Source organism: Bos indicus x Bos taurus, chromosome 7, assembly GCF_003369695.1.
Source record: "Bos indicus x Bos taurus breed Angus x Brahman F1 hybrid chromosome 7, Bos_hybrid_MaternalHap_v2.0, whole genome shotgun sequence".
Classification (NCBI taxonomy): Eukaryota; Metazoa; Chordata; class Mammalia; order Artiodactyla; family Bovidae; genus Bos; species Bos indicus x Bos taurus.
In genome coordinates, this window is record NC_040082.1 from 75,739,391 (window position 1) to 75,757,823 (window position 18,433).

Sequence of the window (18,433 nt, forward strand, 5' to 3'; positions counted from 1 at the left end):
TTCTCAAATTATTTCAAAGATCTGAAGAAAAAGGAATGCTTCCAAACTTACTATATGAGGCCAGATTTACCCTGATACCAAAACCAGACAAAGACACAATCAGTAAAAAAATTACAGACTGATATTACTAATGAACATAGATGCAAAAATCCTCAACAAAATATTAACCAACAAAATTCTGCTTTACATTTAAAGAAACCTACATCATGATCAACTAGAACTTAGCTCAGGAACAAAAGATGGTTCAAACTCACAAATCAATCAGTGTGACAGACACATTAACAAACTTAAGAATAAAAATCATATGATCATCTCAGATCCAGAAAAAGCTTTTGACAAAATTCATCATCAGTTTATGATAAAAACTCTCAAGAAAGCAGATACACAGGGAATGTATCTCAAACTAATAAAGGTCATATACAAAACACCTACAGTCAACATCATATTCAACAGTAAAAAATATTTTGTCCAATATCAGTAACAAGACAAGGATGCCCATTCCCACCACTTTTATTCAGGAGCGTATTGAAGGTCCTAGCCACAGCAACTGAACAATAATAAGAAATAAAAGGCATACAAATCAGAAAGGAAAAAGTTAAACTGTCCCTGTTTACAGATGACCTGACACTATACATGAAATCCTAAAGACACCACCATAAAACCTATCAGAATAAATGAATTCATTATGCTGCAGGATATAAAATTAATACAAAGAAATCTGTTGCATTTCTATACACTATCAATGAACCATTAGAAACCATTAGAAAAAATTCAGAAAAAAAAAATCCAATCACAATTGCATCAAAAAGAATAAAATGCCAAGGAATAAATCTAACCAAGGAAGTGAAAGATCCATACACTGAAAACTAGAGGCCACTGATGAAAGAAACTGAAGACGACACAAATAGAAAAATATACTACAGATTGGAAGAATCAGTACTGTTAAAATGACCATACTACCCAAGGTAATTTACAGATTTAATGCAATCCCTATCAAAATACTATCATATTTTTCACAGAACTAGAACAAATAATCCTAAAATTTGTAAAGCAGCACAAAAGACTCTGAAAATCAAACAATCTTGAGGAAAAAAAAAAAAAATCCTGGTGGTATCGTGCTCCCTGATTTCAAAGTACACTACAAAGCTACAGTCATCAAAATTGTATGGTACCAGGACAAAAACAGACACACATCAATGGAACAGAATAGAGAGCCCAGAAATAAAGCAACATTTATATGTTAGTCTATGACAAGAAGGCAATAATATACAGTTGGGCAAAGACAGCCTCGTCAGTAATGGTACTGAGAAACCTGGATACATGCAAAAGAATCAAACTGAACTACTTTCTCACACTATATACAGAAATGAATTCAAATTCAAACCCTTAAATTTACATTTAAAGGCTTAAATGTAAAACCTGAAGAAAAACCCTACACGAAAACATAGCTTGTATGCTTTGACGTTGATCTTAGCACTATGTATTTTTTTGGATACGTCTCCTCAGGCAAGAGAAACAAAAACAAAACCAAAGCAGGGAAACTATCAACAAAAAAGGTATACAGGAACTCTCTGTACTATTGTTACAAACTTTAAGTCTAAAATTATTTTTAACTTAAAATTAAATCAATCAGTAGCCAAATTCCAACTCTTATACTCCAAAAGAAAGTAATAATGAGTCACCATTGCCACTGTAAAATCTTTACATCTTACACTACATTAGATTCTCCTTCCAAAGAATTCATTATTTATCAAGGAGAGTCATAAAAATGGATAAAGGGGGTCAAAAGGTACAAACTTTCAGTGATAAAATAAACTGCATATTTGAAAGTTGCTAAGACAGTAGACCACCTGATGTGAAGAACTGACTCTTTGGAAGAGATCCTGATACTGGGAAAGATTGAAGGTGGGAAGAGAAGGAGACGACAGAGGATGAGATGGTTGGATGGCATCACCGATGAAATGGACATGAGTTTGGGTAAACTCCAGGAGTTGGTGATGGACAGGGAGGCCAGGCATGCTGCAGTCCATGGATCGCAGAGTAGGACATGACTGAGTGACTGAACTGAACTGAACTGAAGAGGGTAGAGTCAAAAGCTCTCATCACAAGAGAAAAAATTCTTCTGTAACTATATTAAAGTTACAGATGTTAACTAGACCTATTGGGGTATCATTTTGCATTGTATATAAATATCAAATCATTATGCTGCCGTACACCTGAAATTAATATAAGGTTATATGTCAACTATACCTCAATAAATATATTAAAAAAGAATCTATGTTTTGCTAAAGCAATGGTAACTGTTGCATTTTTTTTTTAGTGATTTCTTCCCTTTGAGGGTTTGCATTAAAGATTCAATTTCAAGTGTATTAAGCATAATATATATGCTTTGTTTGTTAACTACTCAGGTACCTTCAATATCGTGGAAAGTAAAACCTTGGTGCATTGCTGACAGAAATGTAAAATAGTTGAAACTGCTATGGAAAACAGTTTGGCAATTCCTCAAAAAGTTAAACACAAAAAACTACCATAAGAGCCAGCAATTCCATTCCTAGGTATACATCCAAAAGAATGAAAAGCAGAAACTAGATTTGATAGGCAATGACACCCCACTCCAGTACTCTTGCCTGGAAAATCCCATGGATGGAGGAGCCTGGTGGGCTGCAGTCCATGGGGTCGCTAAGAGTCGTGTCCGACTGAGCGACTTCACTTTCACTTCTCACTTTCATGCATTGGAGAAGGAAATGGCAACCCACTCCAGTGTTCTTGCCTTGAGAATCCCAGGATCGGGGGAGCCTGGTGGGCTGCCGTCTATGCGGTCAACACAGAGTCGGACACGACTGAAGTGACTTAGCATAGCATAGCATAGCATACCAATGTTCACGGTAACACTATTCACAGTAGCCAAAAAGAAACACAAGTATCCATCAACAAAAGAATGGATAACAGATAAGTTAAAATGGCATACACATACAGTTCAGGGTTTCCCAAGTGGCACTAGTGGTAAAGAACCCGCCTGCCAATACAGGAGACGTGAGAATCAGGTTCGAAGCCTTGGTCGGGAAGATGCCCTGGAGGAGGTCATGGCAACCCACTCCAGTATTCTTGCCAGGAAAATCCCATGGACAGAGGAGCCTAGTGGGCTTCAGTCCATAGGGTCGCAAAGAGTTGGACACAACCAAAGCAACTCTGCATGCATGCATGCATACATACAATTCAGTCATAAAATGAAATTTTGATGGAACCTGAAAGCACTATTCTTAGTGAAATGTCAGAAAACAAATATTGTATGATTATACGAAGGATCTAGTGTAGATAATTCTCAGAAACAGTATTAATAGAATAGAGGTTAGTAAGGCCTGGGGGAGAAGGGGATGAGAAAATATTATTTAACAGGTACAGATTTTATACTGGGGATGATAACAAGTTTTGGGTAGAGATAAGCAGTGATGGTTATATAACCTTATGAATGTATTTAATGCCACTGAATCATACACTTATAAAAGGTTAAAATGATAAAATTTTTATATACATATTAACACAATTTTTTTAAAAACTGACCTGCCAAGTAACACATTTACATAGACGAATAAACCATACACATCTTTTAAGATGTTTTCTAGAGCAGCTTTAGATGCACAGAAAAATTGACAAGAATGTACAGAGCTTTTCTATACACCGCTTGCCCCAACACATGCATAATAGCCTCCCCATTAACAACACCCCCAATCAGAGTGGTACATCTGTTACAAATGACAAACCTACACTGACAATTTGCACAGACTTCTAAAAATAATTTCTATCCCTCTATTGAGAATCTCTGTTGCATCATGGTCACTGTATTTTTTTCCTTTAGTTCTTTGAATCTACTATAGAGTACTTCAAATACTTTGAAGTATTTTTCTACTAAATCCGAAATCTTGATCCATTCAAAGACAGTTCCTATTTTCTATTGTTCTCCCTGTATGTGAGTCATACTTCCCTGTTACTTTGCATGTTCAGTAAGCTTTGGTTGAAAACTGGACATTTTTAGACAATCTAGTACAGAAACTCTGGGTTCTACTTAATTGTTCTGGTTCTTTGTAAATTTCAGTTCAGTTCAGTTTGGTAGCTCAGTTGTGTCCGACTCTTTGTGACCCCATGAACCGTAGCACGCCAGGCCTCCTTGTCCATCACCAACTCCCGGAGTCCACCCAAACCCACATCCATTGTGTGGGTGATGCCATCCAACCATGTCATCCTCTGTCATCCCCTTCTCCTCCTGCCCTCAATCTTTCCCAGCAACAGGGTCTTTTCCAATGAGTCAGCTCTCCACATCAGGTGGCCAAAGTATTGGAGTTTCTGCTTCAACATCAGTCCTTCCAATGAATGCCCAGGACTGATCTCCTTTAGGATGGACTGGTTGGATCTCCTTGAAGTCCAAGGGACTCTCAAGAGTCTTCTCAACACCACAGTTCAAAAGTATTAATTCTTCAGCCCTCAGCTTTCTTTATAGTCCAACTATCACATCCATACAGGACTACTGGAAAAACCATAGCCTTGACTAGACAGAACTTTGTTGGCAAAGTAATGCCTCTGCTTTTTAATATGCTGTCTAAACTTAGCTAGACTTAAACTGCAGACTCTCTCCTCTTGTAGTATGCAGTCACTGCTATGTCTGTTCAGCTTTTTCTTTTCTTAATTTTAATTTTTTCCTAGGGGTCTCACCTGTGAGTTCAGATATGTTTCTATCAGGTCAATCTCTCTAACTTTTTGCAAGGTTAGGAGACTCATTCCATAACTTTCCTTTCCTTTTTTATTTTTTTTCCCCCTTGAGTAATCTTGGAACACTTCTTTGTTTCCCTTGAGTAATCCTGGAACATTACTGTGTTTCATAACACTGGAACACAATGTTTTGATTAGGCTTCCAGTAGAAGAAAAATGAGAAACAAGAAAGCTAAAAACTCATCAGAGGAGCTTCTCTGGTGGGCTAGTGGTTGGGAATCCAGCTATCAATGCAGTGGACATGGGTTCAACCCCTGGTCCAAGAGGATCCCACATGCCATGGAGCAACTAAGCCTTTGTGCCACAACTACTAAGTCTGTGTGTGCCTAGAGCACATGCTCCACAAGAGAAACCACCCCAACTAGAGTAGCCTCCACTCACTACAACTAGAGAAAGCCCGTGTGAAGCAATGAAGATCCAGCAGTCACAAATAAATTTAAAAATCTTTAAAAAGCTCAGCAGAGAAAAAAAGAAAAAGTTAAAGTGTCAGTCACTCAGTCATGTCCGACTCTTTGCAACCCCATGGACTGTAGCCATCAGACTCCTCTGTCCATGGGATTTCCCAGACAAGAACACTGGAGTAGGTCACCATTCCCTTCTCCAGGGGTTCTTCCCCAGCCAGAGATTGAACACTCAGGTCTTCTGCATTGCAGGCGGATTCTTTACCATCTGAGCTACCAGGGAAGAGAAAAAAATCAATCAATAGTACCTTCAAATTTGCCTTTCTGATTGATGAATAGTCACCAAGAGAGAAGCTGACCACAAGCAGATAAAGGATTCAGGAGGTAAAGGAGGACGTTAAAAAGACAATAAAACTGCCCCTCTCAAAATAATTAAAAATCACCATGAACAAAGGAAAAAAAATCAATGTGTTAGAAGAAGGAAAAGGAACACCTCACTGGAAGTATTTATTACATGCAATAGGAAAACAAAGACTGTAATATTGTTCATTTCAGTATAATTCATTATTATGTGATATGGAAATATAAATATGAAGCTCACTGCAGATGGTGATTGCAGCCATGAAACTAAAAGACGCTTACTCCTTGGAAGGAAAGTTATGACCAACCTAGACATCATATTAAAAAGCAGAGATATTACTTTGTCAACAAAAGTCCATCTAGTCAAGGCTATGGTTTTTCCAATAGCCGTGTATGGATGTGAGAGGTGGACTGTGAAGTAAGCTGAGCACTGAAGAATTGATGCTTTTGAACTGTGGTGTTGGAGGAGACTCTTGAGAGTCCCTTGGACTTCAAGGAGATCCAACCAGTCTATCCTAAAGGAGACCAGTCCTGGGTATTCTTGGAAGGACTGATGTTGAAGCTGAAACTCCAATACTTTGGCCACCTGATGTGAAGAGCTGACTCATTGGAAAAGACCGTGATGCTGGGAAAGATTGAGGGCAGGAGAAGGGGATGACAGAGGATAAGATGGTTGGATGGCATCACCAACTCAATGGACATGGGTTTGGGTGGACTCCGGCAGTTGGTGATGGACAGGGAGGCCTGGCATGCTGCGGTTTATGGAGTTGCAAAGAGTTGGACACGACTGAGCGACTGAACTGAACTGAATGGAGCTCTACTCTATTACTCACCTGACCTTAAAAATACATAAAAGAGAATAACTATTTAAATCACAAAGTTGTTTTATGTGGTAAATAAAAACATATATGAAAAAGCACTGTGTAACCTGTGAACTCTTTTAAAATAATGCTGAATTTACTCAAAGAGAATAAACAAGTGGTTGCCAGAGGAGAGGAGAGGGGTGGGAAGATAAGGAGAAAAGGTGAAGGAATAAAGAGTTACAAATTTCCAGTTACAAAATAAATGTCTTACCAGTATGAAATGTACAGTGTGAGGAATATAGTTGATAATTATGTAATATCTTTGTCTAGTGACACCTGATGCAAAGACCTGACTTATTGGAAAAGACCCTGATGCTCGGAAAGATTGAGGACAAGAGGAGAAGAGTGCAACAGAGCATGAGATGGTTGGATGGCATCACCGACTCAAAGGACATGAGTTTGGGCAAACTCTAGGAGATGGCGAAGGACCGGGAAGCCTGAACGGCTGCAGTCACAAAGAGTCAGACATGACTTTATGACTAAATGACAATAGTAACTGGTAACACTGGTAACTAGACTTACTGTGGTGATTGTTTTCTAATGTATAGAAGTATCAAATCACTATTTGGACACCAGGAACTAACACAGTGTTGAAGGTCGATTATAGTTCACCCAACAAAGAAAAAGTTAAGGTTTTTGGTTACCAGAGGTGAGGAGTGGTGAGAGGGGGAACTGGATGAAGATGGTCAAAAGGTACAAACTTCCAGTTATAAGATAAATTTAAGTACCAGGGATGTAATGTACAATATAATGTAATTAGCACTGCTGTATATTATAGATGAAAGTTGTTAACAAAGTAAATCCTGGCAGTTTCCTGATGGCCTGTTAGTTAGAAGGATCCCAAGCTTTCACTGCTATTGCCCATATTCAATTCCTGGTCGGGGAACTGAGATTCCATAAGCTTCAGCACAGCATAAATAAATTAATAAATAAATAAAATAAAACTTAAAGAGTTCTCATCATAAGGAAAAAATTTTTTTTTTTAATCTATATGAGATGACATATGTACTACAAATTTATCAGAATAATCATTTCATGGTATATGTAAGTCAAATCATTATGCTGTATTTAAACTTATACAGTGCTGTATGTCAATTATATCTCAATAAAACTGGAAAAAATTAAAGTACATTACATATTTTTAAAAATAAATGAAAAAACCTAATGTTATACTAGACTATCTTAGAATATATTCTCTCAGTACATAAGCACTAAGAGAACTATCAATTTTTAATTCGGGACAAATATAAACATAGTTAAAAAATTAATGTGCTTTGATGTTCTTTGAAGAAAACATCTATCAGAGGGCAATGATAACATTCTTGTTTTTCTTGTGGAAAATAAATCAAACATTTAGAAAGCTCTGATGTGGTTTTTTTTAATTGGTCACTCATCTTTGGAGACTTAATTAAGATTAAGAAAAAAACTCCCTCTTGAGATATATCATTTTTGCTCAACTTTGAACATATGATTAGCTTGCACAGTAATTTGTAAATCAGTTAGCGTCCCACATATCTTAGGAATAAACTACTTCAAAGAATAAACAGATTTTCTAGATTAACAAGAAAGAACAAATTAACTTAGTGTCTTAAGAATATGATACTTTTGATATGCACAAGGAATTAAATTTGAAGACTATCTAAATTTTTATCCTAAAAATTATCATCAATAATCTAGCTTATTTTAAATTTACCCAAACAGATTTCTAAGTGTCAATACCAACTCAACAATCTCAATTATTATCAAGTAATTGTTTTGGAAATTACCAGGTTTCACTTTTACCTATAAAACGTGCAGGCTGATTTACCCTGCTGCTGAGGCAGACCAGACCACAATGACGTACATGAGACCCAGATGTAAAAGCAAGTATCTATGAAGGGCAGGCAGTTAATCAGAGATGAATGAAGCAGGATGGACTGGGAGCAAGGATGACCTGGACAGATCATACCCAATCTATAGGCACAACCAATACTCAGGATGGTGGCCCCAAAGCTGCTACATCTCCCCATTCTTACAGAAACCAGAAATCTGGATTCTGATATAAAACATCTTCATTTTTAACTATTAGCAACTAATTTCAAACTGGTAAAATATAGTTTTAAACAAAACTGTGGGCTGCCAGCTTGTGGCCCCTGTGTTCTTCTCAAACACCTATAGTCTTCCCTGCTTCACTTTCTCATGTTTTCATTCCCATCACCTTTTTCTCCTGAATATTCAAGCCTAAAGAATACAGAAAAGGTTAAGACATGGAATAAGGAAACAAGATGTTATTAAAGGATACAAAGTTGTAATCAGAAGATGAATAAATGCTGGAGATGTAATGCACAGCACTGTGATATAGTCAACAATACTATATTACATACTTCAAACTTGCTAACATACTACATCTTAAAACTTCTCAGCACAGAAAGGAAATGATAATTAGGTGACAACAGCTAACGACTACCAGGGATAATCATACTGAGTATATAAATGTATCAAATCAACAGGCTGTATAACTTAAACTTACATAATATTGTACACCGACCAAATGTATCTCAATTTACGTAAAAAAGGAGCTGTGTGCATGCTAAGTCACTTCAGTTGTGCATGTCTGACTCTTTGAGACCCTATGGACTGCAGCCTACCAGTCTCCCGTCCCTGAGATTCTCTAGGCAAGAATACTGGAATGGGTTGCCATGCCCTTCTCCAAAGAATCATCCCAACCCAGAGATTGAACCCATGTCTCTTATGTCTCCTGCATTGGCAGGTGGGCCCTTTACCACTAGTACCACCTGGGAATCCCAAAAAAGGAGCTAGAAAATACTAATGCTCAGGCATCCTGTTACTAAGCTTGAAGTAAACATACTTCTTTATGGTCCAACTCTCACATCCATACGTGACTACTGGAAAAGCCATAGCTTTGACTATACTTAGCTTTATCAGCCAAGTAATGTCTCTGCTTTTTAATATGGTGCCTAGGTTGGTCATAGCTTTTCTTCCAAGGAGCAAGAGTCTTTTAATTTCATGGCCGTAGTCACAATCTGCAGTGATTTTGGAGCCCATGAAAGGAAAGTTTGTCACTGTTTCCACTGTTTCCCCATCTATTTGCCATGAAGTGATGGCACCAGATGCCATCATCTTAGTTTTTGGAATGCTGAGTTTTAAGCCAGCTTTTTCACTCTACTCTTTCACTTTCATCAAGAGGCTCTTAAGTTCTTCTCTTTCTGCCATAAGGATGGTGTCATCTGCATATCTGAGGTTATTGATATTTGTCCCAGCAATATGATTCCATCTTGTGCTTCATCCAAGCCCAGCATTTTGCAGGATGTACTCTGCATACATAACTTAAAAAAGCAGGGTGACAATATACAGCCTTGACATACTCCTTTCCCAATTTGGAACCAGTCCATTATTCCATGTCCAGTTCCAACTGCTGCTTCTTGACCTGCATACGGACTTCTTAGGAGGCAGGTCAGGTGGTCTGGTATTTTCATCTCTTTCAGAATTTTCCAGTTTGTTGTGATCCACACAGTCAAAGGCTTTGGCGTAGTCAATAAAGCAGAAGTAGATGTTTTTCTGGAACTCTCTTGCTTTTCTGATGATCCATCGGATGTTGGCAATTTGATCTCTGGTTCCTCTGCCTTTTCTAAAATCAGTTTGAACATCTGGAAGTTCTCAGTTCACATACTGTTGAATCCTAGTTTGGAGAATTTTGAGCATAATTTTGCTAGCCTGTGAGATGAGTGCTGTTGTGTGGTAGTTTGAACATTCATTGGCATTGCCTTTCTTTGGGATTGGAATGAAAACTGACCTTTTCCAGTCCTGTGGCCACTGCTGAGTTTCCCAAATTTGCTGGCATATTGAGTGCAGCACTTTCACAGCATCACCTTTTAGGATTTGAAATAGCTCAACTGGAATTCCATCACTTCCACTAGCTTTGTTCACAGTGATGCTTCCTAAGGCCCACTTGACTGCATTCCAGGATTGGTTCTAGGTGAGTGATCACACCATCGTGGTTATCTGGATCATTAAGATCTTTTTTGTATAGTTCTTCTGTTCATTCTTGCCACCTCTTCTTCACATCTTCTGCTTCTGTTAGGTTCATACCGTTTCTGTCCTTTATTGTGCCCATCTTTGCATGAAATGTTCCCTTGGTATCTCTAATTCACTTGGTATCTAATTTTCTTTTCTGTGACGGTTAGACCATAAAGAAAGCTGAGCACCAAAGAATTGATGCTTTTGAACTGTGGTGTTGGAGAAAACTCTTGAGAGTCACTTGGACTGCCAGGAGATCAAGCCAGTCAATCCTAAAGGAGATCAGTTCATTGGCAGGACTGATGCTAAAGCTGAAACCCCAATACTTTGGCCACCTGATGCGAAGAACTGACTCACTGGAAAAGACCCTGAAGCTGGGAAAGATTGAAGGCAGGAGAAGAAGGGGACGACAGAGAATGAGATGTTTGGATGGCATCATCATGGACATGAGCAAGCTTCCGGAACTGGTAATGGACAGAGAAGCCTGAAGTGCTGTAGTCCATGGGGTCGCAAAGGCTCAGACATGAATAAGCAACTGAATTGAAACATACTTCAGCTTAAAAAGTATGAAAACAGAGCTACTCCTGCAGCTTTAATAGCTCCACTTCAACTAGTGACTACATCCACTCCGCAATCAAAAGAATAAGGCTTCTTCAGCAAGCGTGGAGGGTACAGCAAAGAGTCAAGCCCTTGCAGGAGCTTGGGAGCCAAGCGGACTGGAGCCAGAAACCCTGCTCTGCTACCTGATTGTTACCTCCACCTTTTCATCCTTTAAAAGCTAATGATATCATCAACTCCAGAAGGCTGTTATGGGACATAAATAAAATAACAAATATAAAACACCTCATCTCAGTGGATAACCTGCTAATGACCAGTATCTAATAAATGGGTGCTATTTATATTGATGTGGTTTCACACAATCCTTACAACTTTGTACTTTTGAAAGAAAAAAGCACTGGAGAGAGAAAAATTATGTCTCAGGGCCTATCTGTGTCAGTTTATGTATATGTTGTCCCTGCTGTCTTCCTCCCTCAGACACATTAAAAAATTCTCTGTACTTATTTTTATAACCAATGATTTGCAAGTGATTTCCAACTCTTGTCCTCAGGCAGGAATATCCACAGAAGACATAAAAATATAATTAAGATGTTTGGCATCTTTACTATAATGAGGCTCTAACTCTTCCCAGGCAAGCCTTTACCACTGTATCACTATTCAGTTTGCATTTTTCTTAATAAAACAGAGCATAAATTATGATAGCTAAAAGCCACCCACAGAAGTCAAATTGACACCTTTATTCAAAAAAAAAAACTTCAGTGGCTATTTTGTCGGGCTCTAATGCTTTAGGCTCAAACTTCCTGCTGCTGCTTAGTCCCTCAGTCATGTCTGACTCTTTTCAACCCCATGGACTATAGTCCACCAAGTTCCTCTGTCCATGGGATTTTTCAGGCAAGAATACTGGAATGGGCTGCCATTTCCTTCTCCAGCAGATCTTCGTGACCCCGGGATCCAACTCATATCTCCTGGATTGCAGGCAGATTCTTTATCTGCTAAGCCAAAGAGGAAGATTAGAAAAGTGAAAGTGGTTAGACGCTCAGTCATGTCCTACTCTCTGCAACCCCATGGACTGCAGTCCACCAGGAATTCTAACTTCCTAACACAGCTTATTTGGCCCTTCCCAACAGAACCACCATCAACCTCTGCAGCCTCACCTCTCCTTCCTTTCTGCCAAGCTCTCCAAATACACTGTACAGATACAGTGTACTCCTGTACATGCTGTTCCTTTTAACAGGGACATACTTTTTACAAAATTTGTAACCTGCAATACCAAACTAGTACAGATCTTTTGAAAGATATTTCATTCATATTTTGTTGTGGAATCCAGAGTCGCAAAACACACCTCAGAAGACGCTCAAGACAGTGGAGTACAGCTTATTATGCCAGCGGGTCCAAGAGGAATCAGTTCCCAACAAGGACCCTGATGTTTCTGAGAGGCCCATTTTTATACCCCACCCCCAAATGACTGGTTACATGTTAGCAACCTCCTTGTTGTATATGACTGAGTTTTATAACAAGTAGGTGCTCAGAGAACAAACAATTAAAGTTAAGGGGGAGGGGGGACAATGGTTATACATCAAGGGGGTATGTCTCCTTGGTTAATCTAACAGGGGCAGCCTGACCTCAACTACAATCTCCATTTGCCATCTTTAAGGAGGGAAGTCTCCAGGAGACCTGGTTTCCATTAGCAACGGTTTCCTCACTCTTGGGCAGAGTTCAGGCCCAGTTTACATCCTATCCTTAAGACGGATGACAGGCCTCAAGATGGAGTCTCTCCTGCTTTCCTCACACTGGCCCCAACATTTAAGATATGCTCTATTTCTAACAAGCAAGATTCTGCTGAGAATTTAAATTGAGTCTACACTTCCCGAACAAAACCAATCTCTAGAACTCTTTGCTGTTGCTGCTGCTAAGTTGTTTCAGTCGTGTCCGACTCTGTGCGACCCCATAGATGGCAGCCCACCAGGCTCCCCCGTCCCTGGGATTCTCCAGGCAAGAACACTGGAGTGGGCTGCCATTTCCTTCTCCAATGCATGAAAGTAAAAAGTGAAAGTGAAGTCGCTCAGTTGTGTCCAACCCTTCGCAACCCCATGGACTGCAGCCTACCAGGCTCCTCCATCCATGGGATTTTCCAGGCAAGAGTACTGGAGTGGGGTGCCATTGCCTTCTCCCTAGAATTCTTTAGGCAGTGACAAGTATAGTAATGTATTTAAATGAATAGTGTTTTAAGTATTAAAAAAGGGCCAAATAATTGTGACGTACTGATCACTCAAACCTAAAAATGCATTTCAATTTTAAAAACTATTATAAGCATAACAGTAAAGAAGTTCACTCAGGCAACTAGTTGAGACCCTAACAGCCTAATGAAATAAAGTATAAAGAGCTATAAATTAGTTTATATTTTATTGGTAACACCTAAATATTCTATTTCTAGAACTGTATCCTAACCAATTAAAACAAAATGCATAACATGTCAAGGGAAGAAGAGTCTTTAAAAGGTAGAAAATGTCACCAGAAAAAGCAAAACACAGAAATGTGACAGTGAATTACAATTCTCAAATATTAACTAAATAAAACTGAAAACAAGCTAAAATCCAGTACATTTTTAAATAGTAGATCAGGTTAGAGGGAGAGAGGAATGAAAAGGCAGAGCCAAGAGGATTTTTAAGGCAGTGAAAACACTCTGCATGAAACTATAATAGCAGATAAATGTTATTACAAATTTGTCCAAACTTCAAGTATGTACAACGCCAACAGTGAACCCTAATCTAAACTATGGACTTTTAAGTGATAATGATGTGTCACCCGAGTCCATCAATTGTAACAAACGTACCACTCTGGTAGGGGATGTTGATAACTGAGAAGCTATGCATGTGGTGGGGGGATGGAGGGGGCAGAGGCCATATGGGAAAGCTCTGTACCTTCCTCTCAAGTTTGTTATCAATCTAAAAGTGCTTTAAAACACAAAGCCTATAATGGGGCAAGAAGAAACCGATCAGAAACATTATAAAATTTTGCTAACCACAGAAGACTAATTTTTAAACTATTTCAACTAGCAGTTCTGAGTAAACTAAAAACTATATGATAAAGCTAGCATAATTTAGCTCTGGATTTATATTTGAAACATTTTTCTTTCAGCGTTCTAGTAGACCTCTTTGCCACGTTTTTAAGTGTTATCATCTAACAACTTTAGACAACTTATTTAAATAAATTGTATTCACATACCCTCTCTTCCAAACAGTCTCTTCTAGATACAAACTACTCACCTTTGTGAAAGGTCTACGGAATATCTACTACACATATACAGTCAGAAAATATAAAAAGACCCTTACACTCAAGATTATGACTCCGAGGTCTTTTGATTCAGCCCTGGGAAAAGGTCAAATGGTAAAGAAAAGCAACCAGTCTGTCTTTCTGTTCCCCTTCTTGAAATACTTTTCTCTTGGTTGAATCAGTCTTATCTATCTTTCTTTCTTTCTTTTTTTTTTTTTTTTTTGTGCTTCACCAGTGTCACTTTTTTCTTTTTTTTTTTAAATTTTATTTTTTAACTTTCCAATATTGCATTGGTTTTGCCATTTATCAAAATGAATCCGCCACAGGTATACATGTGTTTCCCATCCTGAACCCTCCTCCCTCCCCATACCATCCCTCTGGATCATCCCAGTGCACCAGCCCCAAGCATCCAGTATCGTGCATCGAACCTGGACTGGCGACTCGTTTCATATATGATATTATACATGTTTCAATGCCATTCTCCCAAATCATCCCACCCTCTCCCTCTCCCACAGAGTCCAAAGGACTGTTCTATACATCAGTGTCTCTTTTGCTGTCTTGTATACTGGGTTATTGTTGCCATCTTTCTAAATTCCATATATATGTGTTAGTATACTGTATTGGTATTTTTCTTTCTGGCTTACTTCACTCTGTATAATAGGCTCCAGTTTCTTCAGAAATCTTTCCTGACACCATCCTGCTATTTTCTATTACAGCATCCTACTTCTCTCCTTCATTGCTGTTCTTTTGTGTTTTTTTTCAACCTGTAATTACATATTTGGTTGCTTTTTTACTGGTTTATCATCTGTAACCAACAACAAACTAAACAGTCTATATGGATAAAGCCTCCAACCGTATTAACAGTAATTAGCAAAGTACTCCATACACAATGATTAAATGAAGACATTCATCTCTTACTCCAAAGAAGAGTCTGATGTAGAGAGACCAATGTAGAGGTGACAACCTCTACATGAAAAATGGTAACATCATCTGTGGGAAGTGTATGGGATTAGAACAAGAGAATCTAGACAAAAGACCTTGAGGTGGCCCAACACTGACACTTTGAATAGAACAGGCAAAGAAGACTAGGATAGAAAAGTCAGATAAATCACAGAGAAATGAAAGAAAGAATGTTTCAAGGATTATTTCAATTGTAGAATTCTCCCAAGAGGTCCAGTAAAAACTGAAAGGCTCCATTAGCTTTCATTCCATTAAGGTTAATGGTGGGACTTCCCTGGTGGTCCAGTGGCTAAGATTACCCACTCACAATGCAGGGAGCCCAGGTTCAACCCCTGGTCAGGGAAATAGATTCCACATGTCACAATTAAGAGTTTGCATGCCACAACTAAAGATAACATATGCCACAACAAAGATCAAAGATTCCTCGTGCTGCAACTAAGACCCTGAATAGCCAAATATAATAAAAATAAATACACATTTCTTAAAGCCTATGTTAACATTACAACAGAAAAGAAAGTTTATTTTAAAAAATGGTACATCTGTATAACATGAGATTCAAGCAAGCAGGGAGAACAGTCCTCACAATCGTGAAAGTACATTCAGTTCAGTTCAGTCACTCAGTCGTGTCCCACTCTTTGTGACCCCATGAATCCAAGCACGCCAGGCCTCCCTGTCGATCACCAGCTCCCGGAGTTTACTCAAACTCATGTCCATGGAGTCGGTGATGCCATCCAGCCATTTCATCCTCTGTCATCCCCTTCTCCTCCTACCCCCCAAATCCCTCCCAGCATCAGGGTCTTTTCCAATGAGTCAACTCTTCGCATGAGGTGGCCAAAGTACTGGAGTTTCAACTTTAGCATCAGTCCTTCCAATGAACACCTAGGACTGATCTTTAGGATGGACTGGTTGGATCTCCTTGCAATCCAAGGAACTCTCCAAGACTCTTCTCCAACACCACAGTTCAAAAGCATCAATTCTTCAGCACTCAGCTTTCTTCACAGTCCAACTCTCACATCCATACATGACCACTGGAAAAACCATAGCCTTGACTAGATGGACCTTTGTTAGCAAAGTAATATTTCTTCTTTTGAATATGCTATCTAGGTTGGTCATAACTTTCCTTCCAAGGAGTAAGCATCTTTTGATTTCATGGCTGCAATCACCATCTGCCGTGATTTTGGAGCCCAAAAAAGTAAAGTCTGACACGGTTTCCACTCTTTCCCCATCTATTTCCCATGAAGGGATGAGACCAGATGCCATGATCTTAGTTTTCTGAATGTTGAGCTTTAAGCCAACTTTTTCACTCTCCTCTTTCACTTTCATCAAGAGCCTTTTTAGTTCCTCTTCACTTTCTGCCATAACTAAATCGGGCAGACAATGTTAATTGCTGTTTCCCTTGTGGCTCAGAGGTTAAAGCGTCTGCCTCCAATGCGGGAGGCCCGAGTTCGATTCCTGGGTAGGGAAGATCCCCTGGAGAAGGAAACAGTAACCCACTCCAGTATTCTTGCCTGGAGAATCCCATGGACAGAGAAGCCTGGTACCCCGTCACAGTCCACGGGGTCACAAAGAGTCGGACACTACTGAGCGACTTCACTCACATTCACTCAGTTTAATAAACAGTCTCCTCATTAGACTATAAGTGGCCCAGTGAGCTCAGAGACATTTCTATGCATTCCTGCTGCTGCTAAGTCGCTTCAGTCGTGTCCGACTCTGTGCAACCCCACAGACGGCAGCCCACCAGGCTCCCCAGTCCCTGGGATTCTCCAGGCAAGAACACTGGAGTTGCCATTTCCTTCTCCAATGCATGAAAGTGAAAAATGAAAGTGAAGTCGCTCAGTCGTGTCCGACTCTTAGCGACTCCATGGACTGCAGCCCACCAGGCTCCTCCGTCCATGGGATTTTCCAGGCAAGAACAGCGGAGTGCGGTGCCATTGCCTTCTCTGTTATCCATGCCTAGGTTACCAGAAACCTAGCCCAGTGCCTGACACACAGAAGGTGCTCAATATATATCTCTAAGTGAATTCAGAATTCGGAATCCAATCTCAACTACTGTAATAGCCACCTTGATTGTCTCTCGCCTCTAATCCGTTTTATGCTTTTGTTTTGTTTTGACCGTGAGATGGCTGTGTCACATAAACATAAGTGTTATTACTGTTATTACGCCTTCCTTCCTCCATCAGACACTTGTTTCTTGACAGCGGAGCTTCTGTCCGCTCATCCCATGACCCGCTAGTGTCTTGCATGAATTAAGGGTAAGTAATCCTGAACCTGGAGAAAAGGCTTCTTACTGAAAGAGCTGTGGCTATTTCACAGTGATTTCAACCTCAACCAGTGGACCCTGCTGCTCCAAGCGCAGAGATGGAGACAATGCTCCCCTGGTCCTCAGTCACAGCAGCCGCCTCCCCGGCAGGGGTCGCTGCAGCGCCCCCGCCCCACCCCCCCTCGCCCCCCAAGTCCGCCGCCGGCTTCAGTCCCCGCCCTCGCCCCCGCCCGGCGGTCACCTGCAGTGGCTGCACTCGGGCCTCCGCTCCGCCGGCTCCACTGGCAGTTCCCACAGCCCGTCCGCACTGGCCCCATACGCCTCCGCGTCCAAGACGGAGGCCGCTGGCGCTGACCCGCCCACCCGCGGCTCCTCCTCCTCGGGCGTCTGAGACCTCAAGGTCCCAGGCAGCCACGCGACGGGGTCCCCGGGTGTTCGCGCCTCTTGGTGCTGCTCCATGGCAGGCGCTCAGGGCCAGCCCTCACATCGCTTCACCGCTACCGCCGGGGGGCGCCACAAGCTGAAGAAACCGTCCCGCGCCGCACGGCGCCACGCACGCACGCCACGTACGGAGGGCGGGTCTCCGAAGCCCAGGCGGAAGACCCCGCCCCGCCGCGGAGAAGGAATGAGCCCATTGGTTTATGCCCTGTAAAACAGTTCAGCTAGAACCCGGAAGGAAAGTGTGGGTTGTCCTGGGGAGCTACTGAGGTTAGGGAAGTGTCTCTGGGGCGAGTAAAGGAATCTCTTCTGAAAACATCTCAGGTGGCAAAGTTGTACTTTCCTTATTTTTAACTCCTTCAAAAGTGAAAGTAAAGTGGAATTCTGCATATTCCGCTTTAGGATGGCAGTTTAAGAATTATTAGTAGCTGGGTGAGTGCGCACAGTCGCAGCCGCTGACGTACTTGATAGTTTCAGGCCAGCATGGGAAAGTATGCACCAACTGTAAATAGGATTCACTGCTGGTCTGCTTCAGAGGA

General features: G+C 40.5%; 1 protein-coding gene across 1 annotated transcript in view; it reads right to left on the reverse strand.

The window, feature by feature from the left end:
• Nucleotides 1-18,020, reverse strand: part of DTWD2 (DTW domain containing 2) — a 73,174-nt gene extending 55,154 nt beyond the window's left edge. Inside the window, exon 1 of the mRNA XM_027546939.1 lies at nucleotides 17,698-18,020. Coding sequence (XP_027402740.1) covers nucleotides 17,698-17,915 — 218 coding nt within the window. The 5' untranslated portion in view covers nucleotides 17,916-18,020. The remainder of the gene's footprint in view (nucleotides 1-17,697) is intronic.
• Between the last annotated feature and the right edge of the window lie 413 nt (nucleotides 18,021-18,433).